The 20,316-nt window shown below is 36.8% G+C and overlaps 1 protein-coding gene across 8 annotated transcripts in view; it reads right to left on the minus strand.

The window, feature by feature from the left end:
* Nucleotides 1-4,882, minus strand: part of LOC104590874 (uncharacterized) — a 94,480-nt gene extending 89,598 nt beyond the window's left edge. For 2 of the 8 annotated variants that reach the window (XM_088894792.1, XM_088894791.1), the window contains exons 1-7: nt 4,486-4,880; nt 4,292-4,373; nt 4,112-4,200; nt 3,462-3,543; nt 3,257-3,346; nt 1,298-1,375; nt 659-733 (exon numbers count right to left, since the gene is read on the minus strand). In XM_088894792.1, coding sequence (XP_088750918.1) covers nt 659-733; nt 1,298-1,375; nt 3,257-3,346; nt 3,462-3,543; nt 4,112-4,200; nt 4,292-4,373; nt 4,486-4,601 — 612 coding nt within the window. In that variant the 5' untranslated portion in view covers nt 4,602-4,880. Of the gene's footprint in view, nt 1-658; nt 734-1,297; nt 1,376-3,256; nt 3,347-3,461; nt 3,550-3,617; nt 3,968-4,111; nt 4,201-4,291; nt 4,374-4,485 lie in introns of those variants that run through there. The other 6 variants (XM_088894796.1, XM_088894795.1, XM_088894794.1 and 3 more) reach the window with 4 other exon arrangements.
* Nucleotides 4,883-20,316: the final 15,434 nt, after the last annotated feature.

Genomic DNA, 20,316 nt, shown 5'->3' on the forward strand with positions numbered 1-20,316 from the left:
GGCTAAACAACAAGCAGAAAACTCAATGCACAAGATGAAAGCTGAAAATAGTAATCTGCAATGGCAGAGGGTTGGTGAACTCTGCTTAATGTTTATTAGCTGGAGAGCAAGCTTCGCACTGATGGTAACAGACCGAGTCAATGAGCATTGGAGGGTGAAGACCTCACAAGGCAGATGGAGGAGGCTCATGGCTTAGTCTTGTAGGAGCCTCGCAGATTGGTCTCACAGGCTCAGGTCTTTGGTCCAGAATCTCAACCTCACAGCCTTGTGAGGCAGCAGCCTCGTGGACTTTACGACCTTGCGAGGTTGTTATGCTTTCAGTGAAGTAAGGTTCTACTTTTGCTGATTCCCACGATCTCGCAGCTTCAAGGGATGTAAGCTTTCTGGCCTCACCTATCTCTACCTCGCCTCTTCCTGCCGTGCAGGGCTAAGACTCGTTCCCCTGGGCCTCGTGGCTCGAAGCCTCACCCACCCTTTATGACTAATAAACCAGAAAGCTTGTTTTTTCCTGTTGATTTTTGGGATGGGTAGGTTGGTTATTTGGTGTAACAGGAATTTTACTTTCTATAGGTGATTTCTTGTCACCTTCTCTTAAATTTTTATTTTACTATCAAAAAAACAGTTAAATAATAAGGATGTATGAGGGCATCAAACTCACCACAACATAATTAGTATCTACACCATCACCTTCTAGCTCATCCAATATACCTTTCCCTTGAGCATCATTGGCAACCTGGTGGTGACAAAAAAATAGAGCAGATGTAAGTTTTTTATGACAAAAAGAATGTTAATGAAAGAAACAAGAAGTAAAAAAGAAATGCCCTCAATTGCAAACAATTCAAGAAAAGGAGCTTGGATAAACTCAAAACCAGTTATGTAGGTAACATCCAGTCCCAAACTGCCTTAGTGATGTGACTAGTATAAAAATTGTAGACTTGTAGCAAGCTTTGACAATGCTAGAAGAGTAGCACAAGAGTCCTAGATCAACCCTATCCTGGTCGTAAAAGTAGGAAGCACTAAAGCACTTGTGTCAAGCATTAAAGTGTTAATTTTCCCCATAAATCCATTGGACAAAGAAATCCATAACTGAAATGTTTGTTCATTATATACAATATATTCCAGGCATAAGGGTATCTCAAGCTGCAGATGGTGAAAATACACAAGGTAATCATGAAAAAGCATTTGACATAACAAGAATAACAAGTTGTAATTTTTTACTATATCAAGATTGAATTTCAACCAGTCAAGAAAGTGAACATACTGGTCAAGAAAAGGCAAAGAAAATTAAACAAATGACCTTAGAAATCAGCCTTGGATTCAGACCCAAACGAGCTGCACAAGTTAAAGCATTCCCAGCATTACCACCTCCTTGAACCTGAAAAGAAAGCATCAAGATGAGATTATGGAATATGGACTCTAAATGCATATCTTTTTGAAGATAAATAAAAAATGAAACTTTATTAATGAAAAAGAGAGGATACAATAGGGTGATAAGAAATCACCCAGCAAGAACAAACCCACCCAAAACAAAATTAACCCCTTAAACAGAAAATCAGACCAACAACAAACCAATACACCCTAAGAAATCCAAACCCAGATACAACTGCAAAAGCCACAACAAATATCACAAATACCCCTCCGACCAAACACGAGAAAAGAAAAACAGGAAATTGCAGATCCAGCACCCTTCCAACCCCTGCCAAAAAACACAGAAGAAAACACCTTGATCACCACTGTAGAGTGACAAGCCTTGTGTTCACCTCCTTTGCATCATCATCATCATCTAAGCCTTGTCCCAACTATATGAAGTCTGCTCCGAAAAGACCCATGACCATGAACCTTTGGCAAAAATTTGTGTCAGCTGCCAACCAGACACAACCCTCCTCCTTTATCCAGGATTGGGACCAACAGTGTAAGATATTCTCACACTGGTGGAGTTGTTCACCTCCTTTGCATAATCAATAAAAAGAACAAAAACAAAAGAAAAATAGGAGTGTTTATTTTTGGATCACTCATCTCATTTGAAGCAAGCTTACCTGGTCGCAACAACAAAATGTAAATGGCATGGTGATTAATAGTTTCCTTTCCTACTATTTCCCTAAAGACCACCCCCAAGCTTTTGGATGACAATGCCACAGATTTTAGGTATAAAATATCGTAACTTTCCATGCTCACCCACCAAAAGAAAAGTGTATTTGCAAATGCCTACTTTCATTAATTGGTAATAACCTGCGTTGTTAGTTCACTAGTATTGGGTTTCAAAACCGATTTGCATCTTTCGGTTACTAAGCTTGCAAGAAGCAGGCTCACCTGAGATTGTGTTCACATTGTTCATCAGTAAATATCATAATTACAGTACAGGGTTGTTCCTAATATTGAACAATAAAATTAAAAATTTGTTGAAATTAATCTGGACTGCTGATAACAATTATAAGAGTAACATAAGTAGGCAAGTCAACTTATAAGTACAACAACTCAACCTCTCTACTAGAATTACAAAAGTCAACAGTTCCTGTGGTTCAGAATTTTTATCAGTATAACTGATTCTTTATCGATGTAAAACCCTCAATACTCATGGATAAGGACATGAGAACCAGTATAAAGAAACAACAAAGCTGAAAAGGTCTGTTATATACTAACTTTCCACCTTTTATACAAATCAAACCCCAGGCCTAGAGCCCCCCAAACCATCTTGTTCTTATACTCCTGCCTTTGCCAAGGAATCAGAAAAGCCATTGGCATATCTAGGGATCCAATTGAACGAGCCGTTCATACGGTATCCCAAATTGCCAATGCCTTTGCCTCCCTAATTAAGCATTTAAGAGCTCCCCAAGGGCCAATAGCAATTGATGTGAGCCAAGACGACACGACCTGACAGTCTCCTTCCACAATCAGGTTGAGGCAATTGGAGGAGCATGCCAACCTTAGACCTTGAAGGAGAGATCCAATGATTCAGTTGAGTCTAACTAAAGTTATTTCGTGACACAGTAACTCACACAAAAGGAATAGGTACTGAACCAAGCACGCAATTTGACGGTAACAAATGATAACCATCTCCATATGGAAATAACAACTATATTATCCTGAATAAGCTCGAGTTAATTTTCCACAATGATTGCTGTTTCAGAAATTTGAGGCAATTTCTGGCCTCTGAGAACAAAACATGACCATTATTTTAGCTAACAGGAGGGTTTGGTTGGGCAAACCAATGGTTAACACAGCGTACTTTAGGATACATGCGTTTATAATCTTTTACCTTGGAGCTTGTACTCCGAATCTTTTCGTCAGGCTTAGGATAAGCAGCAACTGTCACCAAGAAATCCAGACCAGTGCCACCGAGACCCAACTGCCAAGAAGAGGACCGTTTGCTAAGATGCGCCTCTGGAACTGCATTCTATTGGTATACGGTGGCATTCCACAAGTTAAGAGAGGCAAATGGGGTTAAGGTTGAGAAAACATACTATAATGCGACTCTCCGGGAGAGGAGGAAGTGAAGGCGAGACCACAGCTGAAGCCCGAGACTTTGGAGACGACGTTCTCGTCCTGAAACTACGTCCAAAGGTGGTGAGATGGCTAGAAATGCAATCATAAGCGTTCTGCACGTTAGAGAAGAATACCTGGTTGAGCAGGCGGAGGGGAAGCTCGATTGCGAAGAAGCGTGAGAGAAGGATGGGAGAGAACGGAGATCAAACGGACGTTCTAAGCGCGAGGGGTTGGGGATTACAGACATTGACTTCGTAAGCTCCGAGCTTGACTCATCCAACGACAAGAGAGGAGAGATTGGAGCAGAGAGACGACCCAGAGATCGCTGTTCCTCTTTCGTCGTAGACGAGTCAGCTGCGGGTTCCATGATCAATCGGATGCTCTGTACTCTGCCCCACGCTAACTGGGGATCTCTCTGCTAACAGCTAACGTACTGAGTACTGACAACTCTCAGTGAATTCACATTGCATTGATCTATTTTAACTCTTTTGACAAACAGACTGGCCTTCTGACTCACTAACTCAGTTCCGAGTCACACGGATCGGTAATCAACTCGGTTCTAAGTTCTAAATTGAGGTGTGCGCAAGACCAAGTGGCGTACATTAGAACATCCACATCTATTTCTTACCTTCGATCTGTACTCCGGATCTTGTCATCCGGATTGGGATAAGAAGCGACAGTCGCCAAGAAATCCACAGAAACAGCACGGCATCCTAGCTGCTAAGATACACCGTAGTTCAGAAAAACGGAAGAAGAACACAAGACTATAATACGCATATAATGCAGAGTGTTCGAAAGAAGGCGTTACCACGACGCGATTCTCCGGAAGAGGAGGAAGGGAAGGCGGCATTTCAGTTGAAGCCCGAATCGACGACGATGACATGTTCCGTCTGCAATAATTTTCAGAGAGAGAGAAAAGGGAAACAGAAAATTTAGAGTTGAATTCAGGGAGGGGAAATGGCGGAGAAGTAACACAAGAAGCGTATTAGACGAGAAAAGCACCTGATTGAGTAGGCTACTATTGAGGGCGGAGAGAAGGAGGAACCCCGAAGTGAAGCAGGAGACGAAGATGAGGTGGGGAGAGAATGGATGCCATTGGCGAAATTGGAGAGTGACATCAGGAGAGTGGTGCAGTGGAAATGGAGAGAGAGAGAGAGAGAGAGAGAGAGAGAGAAGGAGAGGGAGAGAGGGACGGAGGGACGGAGGGAGAGAAGAGAGAGGATTAAAAGAGGTTGGTAACGCTGCACCGTAGTAGGATTGTGATAGATTCACAATTTCGCATGCTGTGACTGTGAGCGTTTGACTCGCACGAGTTAACTCGTTGAAACGTTCCAGGTAGGGGTGAGGAAATGGGTATGTTTTACCCGCAAGTTGCAACCACCGAATGTAACTGACCTGAATCAGTCTTGAATCGAATCTATTAACCTCTTATACGGTAGATCTGGTTCTTAAGTTTTGGAATTACCCCTATATTCGGGGTTTGGGGGTTTATTCTACCCAAACCACATTGCTTTGGTTGGCCTTGTTGGAATCAGCCTTGAAATCTAATTTGTCTTCAAATAAACTTTAAAATACTTTAGAAAATGTGCAAATTTGAAATTAAAGCAATCATCGTTAGAAAATATATAGTCTAACTTGACCATTGAATTATTCAATTTGAATATCTATAATAAGTAATGTAAATAATAATATTTACAAAATTTAAATTATAATAAGTTTTGAATTATATATTAATATATTATTATAATTTATATATTAAATTACTCAGTTTAATCATAAAGATAATATAAGTTTTAAACTATATATTATATTTATTGGAAATCAAATTTTTAAAAAACATGTTTCATTTTTTAAAGAAGCAGAGTAAAGAAAAAGCAAATTCCATGAATACATCCTAGAATTAACCAACACTGAAACCGTCAAGGCCAAAACCGACCTTCACTAGGTAGGTTTTGATTCCAAAATCTTGGAGACCAACCCCTATAGAGTATAGGTTCCAGGTTCTATTGTATAACACCAAACCAACCCATGCTCACCCCTAATTACAAGACTTAGAGTTTTTAATGGATGGGAAGGAATCCAATTCTAAATTTGGTTCATTAAATTGGCAATTCAAAATTTCGAATCAAATATTATCATGGCAGTTTTTTTATAAACAAATATTATCTTGGTAGTCTGTTACTTACATTGGCTTCACGTCCAGCTCTGTTTTTTAAACAATCCATTTATACCACCTTGGCATAGAGTTCGGATCTCCTAAAAAAACTTCAAACATGATCTGTTTTCTCACATCTCATTCATGGTGAAAATGTGCACATCTCAGATACTCATCTTCTAAAAACTTAAAGCTAACGGTGAGGTTCTTAAATAGGTTTTGTTTTTTAACAAAACCTAAAAGCATTAAACCATTAAACCTAAAAGCATAAGCTTTTTAGTGTGGTCCCTATGTAGGTTTTTATTCTCTATCAAAATGCTATACTTTTTATTAAAAAATATTGCAATTACAACATGACAATCCTAAGTAGTTTTTTTTTTTCATTCCAAAGTCTACTATTTCATAACAAACACATTTTATTGTTCTTGTTGCATGTTGTTTCTAATGAAGGAGGACCAATTTCAATTGGATGAAATATTTTTCCAATCTACTTGATTGGATTGAGGGGTGGTGATATTTCAAAATTTCTTTATATCTAAAGGGATTTAATTCCAATTATCCTTAATTTTAGGTGATGTTTGGCATCGATATCGATTTTTTAAAAATCGGCACCACGACAAAGCCACATGGGATAAAGAAGAGTCGGTGATTTTCAATCTGTTTGATTTGTTGGTTTTCGCAAATTTTGGGAAATTGGCAGAAAAACAATTCTTGAAATTGGACCCATCTTGAGGGATCACCATTTTCGGTGATATCTCAATTTTTAGGTGATTCCAATTTTTGAAGGATGACATGGCATCCCACATCTCTCCAAGAAAAGGATGATTTCAATGAAAAAATAATCACCCTTGAAAATCAGTACCAAACAAGCTGCTAAAATGGCATAAATGATACCAAACAATAATTTTTTGGTGATTTTTCAAAAATCACCAATTCCTGATTTTTGGATAATCGGCAAGGAGGAACCACCTTAATTTTTGCTTTTAATAAGGCCACATTGCCCAATGTTGGTCAGCCCAACTATGTGGGGTATTGGGAGAGGTAGATTAGATACGGTCCTAACCTTTTGGCATGTTTTTTTTTTCGTCCATATCTCCTCCCAAAGAAATAAAAGCCATCCCAGCACATTACAAAATGATCAATGTGCACACATCTTATGCATGGGTTCCCAGTCCTATGATGAAATGCATCATGTTAGAACTGTATTAGGACAGTTTTTATTGGGAGGAGATTTCAATTATTTATTTTTTTTATTTATTTTGCACAAAGTGACTGCTCTCAAACTGGAACATGTGTTCTCTAGCCCGAGATTTTCTCCCCTATCAAAAAAAAAAAAAAAAGAAAAAATTTCCTCTATCACCACTAAATCACTAATCAATATCAGCCCTATAGTTATATCCATGTTGTATTCAAGTTGAGCATTGGTAGAAAAAGTTTTAAATTTTTGGAAATTTTAGAATACTGAAGTATCGCAGTAGACTAACCACTATAGTTTTTTTTTTGGTAATTCCATCAGGAAGATTAGAAGACAAAAATAGAACAAACAAACTATTAATAAAAAAAAAAAAATACAACACACAAAGACGAATCAACCTAAGGAGAAACAAACACTAGGGTAGCTTCCACAAAGCCACATTTGAAAATTCAGAATCTTCTTTCATCTGAGTGACTAATCATCCCGGAGGACTAGTCCACCTGTGCTTCCAGCCTTGCCTGCCTTTCTTCGCCAACTCATGAGCAACAGTATTCCCTGATCTGTTAATAAACCTGAAAGCCAATTGAACATCTTCTATAGCATACAAATCTTGTAACAGAGGCCACAATTGAGGGTCACACTCAAAAGATTTCTGGCTTAACATGTTAATTAGAGCTGCAGAATCACAGTTTATACTTAACCTAGTAACACCTAGAGTTTTTGCAACCAAAAAGCATTCCACAATAATAGAGATTTCTGAAAATTCAGCTGACACTGAATTACAAACACCACAACCAGCTAACAAAAAGGACTCGGACTCGCTTAAAATCCAAAAACCATAACCCCCTGAACCATTTCTGCAAAAATTTCCACCAGTTCTTGCTAAGCACCAATCCGACCCAATATTTTCCTTTTCAGTATCTGCAGAGCCAACAACTTTAGCCTATAAAGAATCTGTTGATTCTTGATGGGAAGCTCTCCACATTTCCTTCATCATCTTGTTTGCAAGGAAAAGAGTTAAATAAGGATTAGGCTGAGTAGATTCATAAACCGACTTGTTTCTTGCAATCCAAATATTCCATATAATGATAGTAGAAACATCTATGATATGGTTTTGATATAAAGCATCTTGACATTTTTGATTTACCCACCACTTCCACAATCTTGCATGGTCACAAACAAAGAGAGCATGCAAAATACTTTCTTCCTCCCCCCACAAATCAGGCATAAAGAATCCCCTTTTATGTTTCTTTTTGCTAGAATTTGGCTCACTATAATACTATTGTGGCAACACTTCCCAATGAAGTGTTTAATCTTTGGGGGGACCTTTGAATCCCAAATCTTCTTCCATGACTTAGGGTCCAGCTCATCTTGACTTGCATTGCTCAGATGGTTTTCCTGCAGAGTTATAGTTAAGTAGTATGCAGACTTTACTGAGAATTTCCCTTTGCTGTCCAGGGTCCAAATCAACTTATTTTCCCCTCCAAATCTAGGCAAAACTATGCTGGTTATGTGATTTACCATGTCTTGGTTAAATAAACTTTGCAATTTTTTAACATTCTAACTGTTATTCTGAGGTTCAATTAAGTCACTCACCAATTCAGCATTTTCAGTTCTGGGTCTTGGACCCATAGGCTTAAAATTTGGGACTCCCATAATCCACGTGTCATCCCAAATCTGAAGATTTTCCCCATTCCCGATGGACCAACAAGCCCCTCTTTCAAAATGTCTCTTCCATCTAAAAGGCTTCTGAAACCCCAAGAACAATTTTTTGGAACTTGAACTCCCCAAAAACTTGTCCTTCTCAGATATCTCTACCTTGCACTATTTGCACCGGATCTCTAAATCCTAAACCTCCCAAGGACTTGCCCTTACAAATCTTTTCCCATCTGATCCAATTTATTTTCTTTTGATTTTTTGATTCTCCCCACATGAATTGTCTTTGCAAGTTTCCTAGCCGAGTGTTGATATCTTTTGGAATCAGGAAACAGGACATAGCATAGGAGGAGATAGCAGTCAGAACTGCTTTAATCAATACTTTTCTTGTAGGGGAGAGAAAAGAAGCCTTCCACCCATTTTGTTTTCCCAGAAACTTGAAAATACTTTTTTTATCTACCATACACTTGGGGGAGCCCTAAATACTTGGATGGGTGACTGACTTTCTTGGTACCCATTAGTCTTGTCAAAGTTTTTGGAAACTTTTCATGAAGAGTTGGGGAGAAATAAATTTCAGATTTGAAAAATTCACCATTTGCCCTAAAGCTCTCCCATACTGCTCAAGGATCTCCATAATTACTCCTGCAATATTGGCTTTGGTGAAAATGTAGTCATCTACAAAAAACAAATGGGTGACACTAAGGCTATTGTCATTAACTCTTATTCCTGAGATAGCTCCTTCCAAATAGGCTTTCTTAACGGCTAGGGAGAGGACTTCAAATACTATTAAGAACATATATGGGGATAGAGAATCTCCTTGTCTGAGCCCTCTGGTAGGCTTGAATGTACTGCTTGGGCTCCCATTTATCAGTAGTTGGAAAGAGGTATATGATATGCAAGCCATTATCCAATTTATGAAAATTTCCCCGAATCCTAGTTTTTCCATAGCCTTTTAATGAAAATCCATTCTACTCTGTCATATGCCTTGTTCATATCTAGTTTTACTACTATAAACTTTTGTTTTGATTTTGATGTTTTCATGAAATGAATTAATTCATGTGAGACCAAAACATTATCAAAGATCATTCTTCCCGACACAAAAGCAGTCTAATTTTGGCTAACTACTTTGGTAGAATGGTTTTCAGTCTATTCACTAAAACCTTAGCTATGGTTTTATAAATTGTGTTGGACAAACTGATTGGTTTAAAATGTGTTGCATCCTCTAAGTTTCTGCATTTTGGGATCAGAGCAATGTATGTTTTATTGATTTCTTCATGAAGCACCCCTTATGCAACTAGGACTAGCCGCAATAGTAGGACTATAGGTTATGCAGTTGTTTGGTTAATAGCATGTACCTAAGGAAAACATTCTTTACACTTAGACCTGAACCACAAATACTCTTCGTGGTACACAAGACATAAACAATAAAGCAAACTATGGTCTAGGGAGAACTGAAAAGGCTATTTGCATGGCTGATCTTGTCTCACGTGGTAGGAGCCTGCAAATGTGAGAATTTGAGCGAATATGTTCCCTACATCGTAGTCCGACATGTGTCCTCATCGAAGCAGCCGATGGATTAGAGCCCTTAACTGCCCAAGGAATGTTATGAAATTCTTGATCCTTGCCCATGCACGAAGTAAGCGCTCACTTTGTCTATAAATAGTAGGATTTATGATGTGAAAGAGGATGGTTCAGATAATATTCGAATCATTTAGAGAATTCAGATCATTTTTCTAATCCAGTCTTGTCCTAGCATCGTCCTAGCTCCAACTATTTTATCAGTTTGAGTAGTTGAGCTTCCTAGCCTTCGTTCTTTGAGAATTTCATTCCCACTTTTCTAATCCAGTCTTGTCCTTGACGCCTTATTCTCCCCAGCATCCTACTCTTTACGTCCAGAACTTGGACCACTTTCACAGTGTTTTACCTACACTAGTACACTACTGACATAATGCAAATAAATCAGCTTAATATATTTCATATATTGTGTTGTTAGCCCTAACTTGAATCAAAATTCACAAAATTTTATGGACATTAAATAACCATGGTGGCCCTTCCCCAAAGTTTTGGAAATACCCTTAAGGGGGAGTTCTTTTTTCGGATTTCGAGAGGAGGGAAAGTTGGTCAATGGGATTTTGATTCCCGTTGACCAAGAATCCTATGTTCTTTTTTAGATTTATGTGGGGACTAGGAAAAGTTTATTTTCCTAGCCCATCTCTTAGGTTGATAAATAATTTTTCCACATAGGGGGAAAGTTGTCAAAACTTGAATGATACAAAAATGCCATTTTTAATAATGGATTTTTATATTTAAAAAGGTCATTGCCTAATTTACATGAGAAATAAAATTTACCCAGGTAACTATATTTACCCGAGTAAATAACTTACCGAAAAGCGGGGCCCAAATATTCAGTTGGGAGTGATGGAGCTGGTCCCCATAATGGATTAGTCCTCTAATTTCTTTTTTGAAGTTTTATGGTGACTACTCTTATAGTTTTTTCTTGTATTTACATTGAAATTTCAGATGAAATTCTGAAAATTTGGCTAAAACAATTCTGTCTGTCGTGTTAGTGACCTTGACTGAAACAGAAATTTAGCCAACACTTAAAATCATGGGTGAAATTTAGTTGGACCACACTGGGTTAAAGCCAACTCAGGGCTAAAGCATAAGGCTGTATTTTGTTTGAAGGGAAATGTAGGGAAAGGAAGGAAAATAAGGCTATGTTTGATTTGAAGGAAAATGTAGGGAAAGAAAGGGAAAGGTAGAGAAACTCATACAAGCTTTGTAAAGATTTTCTTACCTTTCTTTTCTTTCCCTACATTTTCCTTCAAACCAAACACAGCCTAAAAGAAACCTATACAAGGTTTGTATGGTCCATTTCAGAAAAAAAATGAAAATCCATAAACTTTTCATTAGATATGCATTTAATATTTAGCAGACATTGTGTATATAGATTTACTAGCTGAGGCCAAATATCACAAAGTGTAGATGGATCATAAAAGTATAAGTACAAAGTATATACATGTATATGCTATAAAGTGTTGGCATGCACAGGTTGGTCTATGACAAGATAGGGAGGGGTTTGGGTTATCCATAATATCAGCATAAGTGGGCTGAAATTAAACTTTATTTTTTGGGGCTGATCCAAAGCCCACAAATTTCAAGCCCAACCTGTGCAGAATCTGGGTTGGGCTTGCCCCACCCCCAGATGATCTATGATCTGCTGTGGACTTCAAGAAAAATAGAAGGCAATGCAGAAACTCTCTCTCTCTCTCTCTTGTCTATCTCCTACTCCCACTATTTCAATATAAATAAAATTGTCATTCAATCATATACAGTTTCTCGTTTCTGGTTTCTCTCATGTTTTATGTTGTCAAACTAGTTAAATTGGCTTCAACCCTCAAACTATCTATGCTATACGAGACCTGTTCATGAGCCAGGCTTCAGGCTCAGCTTCACACTTTTAGGTTTAGGCTTCGGGCCAGGCCCATTCAAATTTTAGCAAAAGTTAAACATGAGCCCAGCCCGTGAACACGACTAGATTGGACTAACCATCCTCCAATGGAAATTAGGAGTTTGTGCACTCCATGATTCCTTGTATGATGCCGGACCTTTACAATACAGCCATTAAGGAAAAATTTATGATGCCGGACAGGAAAGGTTTTGACTAATTGAACCTTAGATAAATGAAAAATCTTGTTTGCCCAGGAAAAGAAGAAAAAATGTCAATGATCAAATTAGGGCCAACCTTGCTCTGGTCCATTAGTAACACTGCTACTCCAAGTTTCCTCAACACCTCCAACCCTCAGTTTTCTTTGATTATTATTATTATTATTATTATTATTATTATTATTATTATTATTATTATTATTATTTTGCATTTAAATCCTTCTAAAAGCTTTTGTTTTATCCTTTGAAGCTTACAACAATTACCAAGTAATATTTGCACCTTATCAATGGAGTTCTTTTTCTTGTTTTGAAGGGTGCATCATTGGACCAGTGTCACTGAGGTAAGATGGAAACATGCCTAACCAGTTCTTTCATGTAAGTTGTTTCCTCCTTCGACCAATCTTCAATTCATACTTATCTTTGTAAGCCTTCCATGCCTATCCAATAGGTGAAGTTAGGCTGCTTAACTAGGTACAGATATTTTCTTCACCAGCACAGATCTTGCCTCCGGAAAATTTTCAAACACTTCAATTTCCTTTTGGTACCTGGTACTTGGTTAGAAGCGGGGGGGAATCAGTGTGCATTCAGGCCCCACTAGTCATTTCTCACAGGCCTTATTACTCCACATGTTGAAATTTAAATCTATATTTGGAGATGCCTCATGGCAATTGGTATCAATTCTATTTAAAACTCCAATTAAGAAAATACATGTTTCGAAGCCAAAATGTTTACAAATTTGTTAATGTTCCACCATGATTTAATCAGAAAAACTTGTCAATCAAATAAGTCCTAAATCAAAAAATGAATTACTTACAAACATTTTCTACCTTTCTTTGGCTATAGTCATCACTTTTCTGAGGCAAAAAATGGAGGGTTAATTTTTTCTATGAAAATTTTATTTTTTTTACCATATTTTTGTTTAATTTTGAAAGTTGTGAAGATTTTTATGCCCCAAATTTTACTTCAGAATGGAGGAATGGCCACCTTTTAGTTTTATTAGTAAAACGTGGAAAACACTTAAAAAAGAGGAAACATAAATAATTTACCCCTGAGAGAATTTAAGGCCATGTTTGAGAGTGCTTAAGTTAAAAATAAGTGCTTAAAAACAAGTGTTTTCGTAAAAGTACTTTCATACAAGTACTTTTACAAAAATGCTTTCTTAAAAGTGTTTTTATAAAAGTGCTTTTGTAAAAATACTTTCTTAAAAGTGCTTTCATAAAAGTATTTTTATAAAAGTGCTTCCACAAAAGTATTTTTATAAAATTCAACTAGGGATAATTTTGGAAGAAAAAAAACTGAATAAGTGTTTATTGTATAAGCACTTAAAAAAAGTTGGAAATTTGGATTTAAAAAATAAGCCCTTATTTTTAAAACAAGCACTTATTTCTGGCTTATTTCCCAAATACCAATAAGTTCTTAATGCCCCAAATTTTTAAGCACTCCCAAACATGGCCTAAATACAAAATTAAGAATTACAAAAAATACCTCAATAGATGTGATCTACTTATTTTTGAGCCAAAATCAAGTTAAATGTGTATTAGTCCCTTGTAAGTATTTTTCTCTTTTCATTCTTTGACTATTCTTTGGGTCCATATTTTTGAATAAAAATGGAATATATCATTTCTTTTTTTTTTTTGAAATATCACATTTTGCTAACAATGCCCGGGAAATTGGCCGCCTCATCTTTATTGGTTTGCTAAATACATTATTAATAAATATGTACAAGTTCTATGGTATAAAAACATATTTTTGGATATGCTTCACACACTAACAAGAACTATACAATGGTTTTGAGGTGTAAGATTTACATCTCAAATGTGCAAGGTTTACAGTCTCTAGTGTTTTAATGGTACTACTGCTACTGCAAAACATGTTTCCGGCCTACAGATTAATGGCTCATAAATAATATACAATTTACAAATTTAATTAAATGGATGCATAATACCTAAAAAAAACGCTCATAATTTGACACTAAATAGAACAAAATGGCAAAATAGGATTCATGCACCGGGCTTCATATATATAATTGGAACAAGCATTAGATGATAATACCTAGCAAAAGATATAAATCTGCAAATTAATATATTAAAATGATAACATGACTCATCAGAAACTCTAGACCCCTGTACATATTAATTTCCTCACTTTGATGATACCCATTGAATGAATCCTACCCAGGATATCAACTGGGCTAAAGCTTAGCTTGGATGGATGATTCAAACTTGGTTATCCATTTTTCCTCTATTATTCCAAGTATGATTCTCAGTGAAGCTTCGCTTGAAGAGTGATTTTGGTTTTTCTTTCTTTTTTGGATATAGACAATCTCTTCCAAAGGATCTATACTGGAATCATTTCTAGCATAGAAACATGGAAGTTTCTTCAACTTCCCAAAACTCCAAACCCCAGCCCCCTCCCCCTTCAATGTTGATGATGAAGGTGGGATTCGACCGTAGGTCTTCGCTACGACCACAGACTTTAGCTGGAACATGAAAGTTTAGTGAGCGTGAAGTTATATTGGTTCGAAAGAAAATAAGAGAGAAACACAAAGTTGAGGGAAAGTTGTTAAGGACTTTTACAATTTTTTGTTAAGAACTTCCCCTCAACTTTCTCAAGTGATTTAACTAATGGTTTATTACTTAGTCTAGATAAAATAATTAAATGATAGAAACATTCAATGATATATAATCACCCAAATTACAGCTTCAGCTATTAAGGAACTTACAATCTTCTACCTTTGCTAAAAAAAAACAAAGCAATAAGTCATTCGGTTCAGACATTTGAACCGTTATCAAACAACGCCTTACTCCACTTCTGAACTAGGGTGTTTGATATTGGTTGAATTGATCACTGAACCAAATTGTTTATTGGTTTGTCTTTCATTGAATAAGTAATTAAGTAGAGTAGGAACTGATCCTTCATGGCTGAATCATGTCGGATTAATAACTACTTTCACCCCTAAATATTAAACTATATAACTATCCCATCCAGTCAAAGACGAACCAAGTGGATAATTAAGTGGTCCAGCCAAACTTCTGCAGAGCCTATGCTCTTAACATATTGGACCATTTTATGAGCTGAAACATTAAACGACTTGTATATTAACAAAACAAAAGTAAATTGTCACACACACAAACACAAACACTCTGCAATCAACGATTTAACAATAAAAGAAGAAGCATGCAGAGATTGCTGCCATGGAAGATTAATTTATTTAAAGCTTGGATCACAACTGAGAGTCCGAGATGCAGATGATGAGCAAATGGTTCCACCCAGGTTGAACAACCCAATTTTTACAAACTACCCAAAAGGCATTGCCAAGGAACTGTTGTCTTCAAGTGGAAACTAAAACCGTGTTTGGATGTGTAGACTACCAAATTTATTCGTTCCGTGAAGGAATGGGTTACGAGCTCACGTGAATCCCTGCAACCTTTGGGACCTTTCCCACCTTCGATGTTCCTTCCTCTTCCCCTCCTCTCCTGTCAACAACTGACGAAGTACCCTCTACTCTGTACCTCAGCCATGGGCGGGGGCCGGCCGGCCTCTGCCAACAAATGAAGCCAACTTGAATGAATGGCAGAGGCCTAGCTAGGATAAGGTTGCTCTTAGCTCTAACTGCTTTGGACCTTTAATTTGACTAGCCCTCATTAATTATAAGAGTCCAGTTAGTGTTTTAATTCCACCACAACATTTTGTTATTAAGGCCTAAGGCTTAGTTTGTTTGTAATGCAATTGCATTTGCTTTGGCTCAGTTTGGAAAGAGTACAAATTCAGATATATAGAGTGCAAAATCTTGTATTTTGTATTATTTTCTATGTATTTGTATTCTTTCCAAATCAAACCTTTGGTGCAAAATAAGTACGGAAGTGCAAATTAATTGAATGCATATTCTGATTTATTTTTGTTTGTTTATATTGCAAATGAAGTAAAATAAAACTCAAAGCAAAGCAAAACAAAACTGAAAGGGCAAGCAAATCAGAATTTACACTTCTCTAATTTGTACTCTCATTCATGACACATTTGTACTAATGTAAATGAAATTGCAACGGAAACAAATGGAGCCTAAGTAATACAATGAACAGTAATCACATCTTTTTTTTTCTTAATTTATATATATATATATAGTGTGTGTGTGTAAGAAATTATACACATATTTAGAGTTCAAAAATTATTCTGTTAATATGGTTTTTCTTTACTAGATTACCCATTAGAATAGGCCTTTTTGGTTGTTATTTCCAAGGTAGGATTCACATGAAATAGCCATTCAGAAAACCTACATGGAATAATAGGCATCATTAATTTGAGATTATTAGGTACTCAAGAATAATGAAACCATTATCTTTGTTTTTTTTTTTTTTGCTAAACTTAATATATAGTTCAATGCATGGATGATCAACATCAACTTACTTTAGGAGTGTCTCTAGTTTTTTTCTTTAATTTAAAATAGATTAAAATGTTCTAATGAAATAAAACTATTTATTCTTTGATTTAAAATAGTGAAACTTCTTAAATATTGATTAAAAAGAAGACCCTTTAAAAGAAAATAGAATTTGGAATAAGGTTTGCAAGTTGAACTAAATATGATTTGAAATACTGGGTTGGATTCTGGTTGAGGGAAGGAAGCCTGTCATGGGTTCTTTGCAACTTTGGCAGATAACTTGGTTTCTGTATCTTTTTACAGATTAAGGAAATTCTCTCTTGTTCCTGCTCTTTTTTTTTTTTTTTACCTTTTTCAAAATTTCTCCATCTATTATCCTGCTCAACAATAAGTCAAATCCTGGCATGACTTGCATCAGTTCATGGGTTGTTTTTAGTGGCAAGGTTTTGAGTACACTTTGGTCGGTGTCCCCAACCCTAGTACAATTCTTTTCTATAGAGCTATCAGCTATAGGTGATGCTGACTAACAGCAGTTTCATAGTAACACCAAAAAGTATGGCAATAAGAGGGCCCATGGTGCAAATCAAAACACTTCTCAAGCCAGTACTAGTGATATCAGTAAGAGTTTGGCAGTACTATTACTTTATATGGAGAAGTACTTTATACTTGGCTTAACTTGAGCAAACAATGCTTCTCCAACTCATAGCTCATCTCTTCCACTGCATCTTGTCTGTTTAGGTTAATGGTTTTTGGTTCTTGAATGAATAATCTAGATATTTTTGTGGTTCCATGCAAGCTGGAATGATTCTTCAGGCTCATTCAATATAATTCTTCTATATTGACAATTCTTAGGAACTTTTCATATGACTGTATGGGCATGGCATGCATGTGATTGCGACTGGATAGAAAGACCCCATTTTCTTGCATTTTGGTAGTGATTATTGCTTATATTCGTTAGGGTGTATAGTTAACCTAAGATGGGAGAGAAAGATATTTTTTGTACTTGTGAGTGCATTTATACAATGTTCAAAATATCGCAATGTATCAATGTATGATTTATGTATGAATTTTGAATCCATCAAAATGCTATTACAGGGATTTAGGGGTGTAAAAGTAAAAGGGTATATAGTGATTTTATCATGACATTAGCATTGTTGTTGACTTCACCATCTACTACTCCGTGCCATCATCATTAGACCTGTTCATGGGTCGGGCTGGGTTGGGCTCGGGCTGGGCGTTTATTCATCATTAATGGAAATATGTTAGGCCCGAGCCTGAACCCAGCTTGACCAATGGGTTTATAACTTGGATCCGAGCCCGGCCCTGATAAAAAGCCCGAAGCCCGACCTAATAAAAAAAATTACAATTTTCCCTATTCAAATTAGAATTAAAAATTCAGATGTTTTTTTTTTCCTATTTAAATGAACAATGGGCCTACAAGATGGTTTTTTTCCTTTTCTTTTACGTTTTAAAACACAGTTTTACATTCTTAAATCAAAAAATTTATTCAAATGGACATAATCACATAACCTATTTTAAGTCTAATTTTAGGTCGGGCCGAGTCGGACTCGAACCGGACTATTTTGATAAAACTCGAACCCGACTCAAATTTATTGTAGACCGGGCTTTTTAGTCCGAGTTTAAACCCATGGGCCTATAAACATGTTCAAATCCGTCTGAATTCAGGCCGAGCTTGACCGGTCTGTCGGGCCACCCGACCCATAAACAGGTCTAATCATCATAGCAGCAATGAGTAGCTGAATGCAATAACTGTTAGGCGGGCTGTGGAACCAATTGTAATGCTCTCCCATGTCAGTGAAAAAGCACATAGGTTCACAGTGAAAAATTAAATGATTGTGGGTCCATATATTTTATTATTAATATAAAAAGATATCATCGATTCCACAGTTTACTGACAGCTATTGTATTCAGCTAACCCTTAATTACCTCTTGAATTGCCATTTGTCTAAAAGAAGATTGATACCCACCATTTCATGGGGTCCCACTTTAAACAATTCTCACTCAGAAAATAACAGTCAAATTATTAAATACTTGAATTCTATTTGGTGGTGGATGAGCTAAAAGAGGGTTCTAGTTCACAAATTAGATGACTCAAAGCGCTATGATCTTCTTTTTATTTTTGGACATTTTATATATCTTTCAATTTAGACCTAATTGATGATGGTCCAGACCCTCTCTCTATACATGGTTTACACCGTGATTGAGGAGTGGGAGGGAGTGCAATTGGGATGATAGTTGTGATCTGCTGCACTTATTCCTACACTTGCACTAATTAAGCAATCAGTGTGTGATCGTCTAGTCCAGGTCTCTTGCATTTAATGCTACACACTAACCATTGAAAATTTATCAAAATTCATGGGATGGTTTTGGTTGATCAAAATCTCAAAGGTATTAACTATTTCATTTGTTACTCTACACCTTAGTAAGGCATTAAGTATAGAAGATCTGGACTGGTGATGGTGTTCCACACCTTAGTACAAGGCATTATGTATAGAAGATCTGGACTTGTGATGGTGGTGTTTCATCTGTGGGCTGTGGAACCAATGATAACACTCCACGTCAGTTATAAAATACATAAAACCCACAAATGGGAGATCGAATGATGTGAACCCATGTTTAGCGGGATCCTTCAACACACTGATTGTAAGTGCAGTAAGTAGTGCAGCAGACCTAGACTCCCTCGTTGTAGCATAACTCTTGTATATTCTGTCTCTTAACTTATTTATTCATCTGTGGGATGCTGCAAAGGATTGTTATTTCTGTTAGAATTGGAAGATATTGCCCTGGATAGAACTGCATGGAAGTTTATTTTTTGTGTGCTGAAATCCGTTTTATTCTTTTTTCTTTCTTCATGTGCGATGAAATCCAAGATCTGTCAAGTAGTTGAGTGCTATAAGATGGTCGGCAAAAAGGAATCTTCTTACAAAGAGAATTTTTTGCAAGAATTTTTTGCAAGAACTGTTAATTACAGGCGCGTTTTATTTTGTCAACAAGCTTCTTTTCATGCAAGAAAATTGTACCTTATAAAAGGAGTTCATTATATTGGGTACTATTTATAAGTTTTAAGACAAAATATATGATGCAAAAGAGATATGATATGGAAAGAGTTTTGACCAATCAAAATTCATCCATTAATTTTAATAAATAATATTTTATTCACCACCACGTTTTAGATTTCAGTTTATTGGTCAATTGTTTTTTGGATATCATATCTTTTCCATATGACAGTAGAACCCAAGTTTTAGAAAGAAATTTGCTTTTGGTGGTGTTCATCAGGTTTGAAAAAGGAAAAGAAGAATAGAGGCACGAGATGAGATTGATACCCCACGACACCTTCCAACCGTGTATTGGGAATATCTCCTCATGAACAATAGGGGAGATGCTATCAATGCACGCTAAGATGTGCATGTAGGGCGCCGATATAATTTCTAGAGGCATGGTTTAGAATTAGGTTTCAGGATTGTAAACCGTAGAGAATCTTTTTTTTAATTGGGTGGTTGCGAAAAGTGCTACCACATATGGTTGCAAATTGCAATAGATGTGATCTCCCACCAACCTTAAAGAGTTCACATCTGTTGCAATCATGGTCACAAGACTCACAACACTCTCTTGCAACCTCTCAATGAAACTTAAAAACGTGACCGGATGGGCTCTCCACAGAGTACACCCAACATGTGCCCCACAATCCCTCCTCGTTTGGGAACATCTCCCTATGACAAGCACGGGAGGGAGATGTTCCCAATACAGACAGGGAGATGTTCCCAA

This window comes from Nelumbo nucifera, chromosome 1 (assembly GCF_055504915.1).
Source record: "Nelumbo nucifera cultivar China Antique chromosome 1, China Antique-T2T, whole genome shotgun sequence".
NCBI lineage: Eukaryota > Viridiplantae > Streptophyta > Magnoliopsida > Proteales > Nelumbonaceae > Nelumbo > Nelumbo nucifera.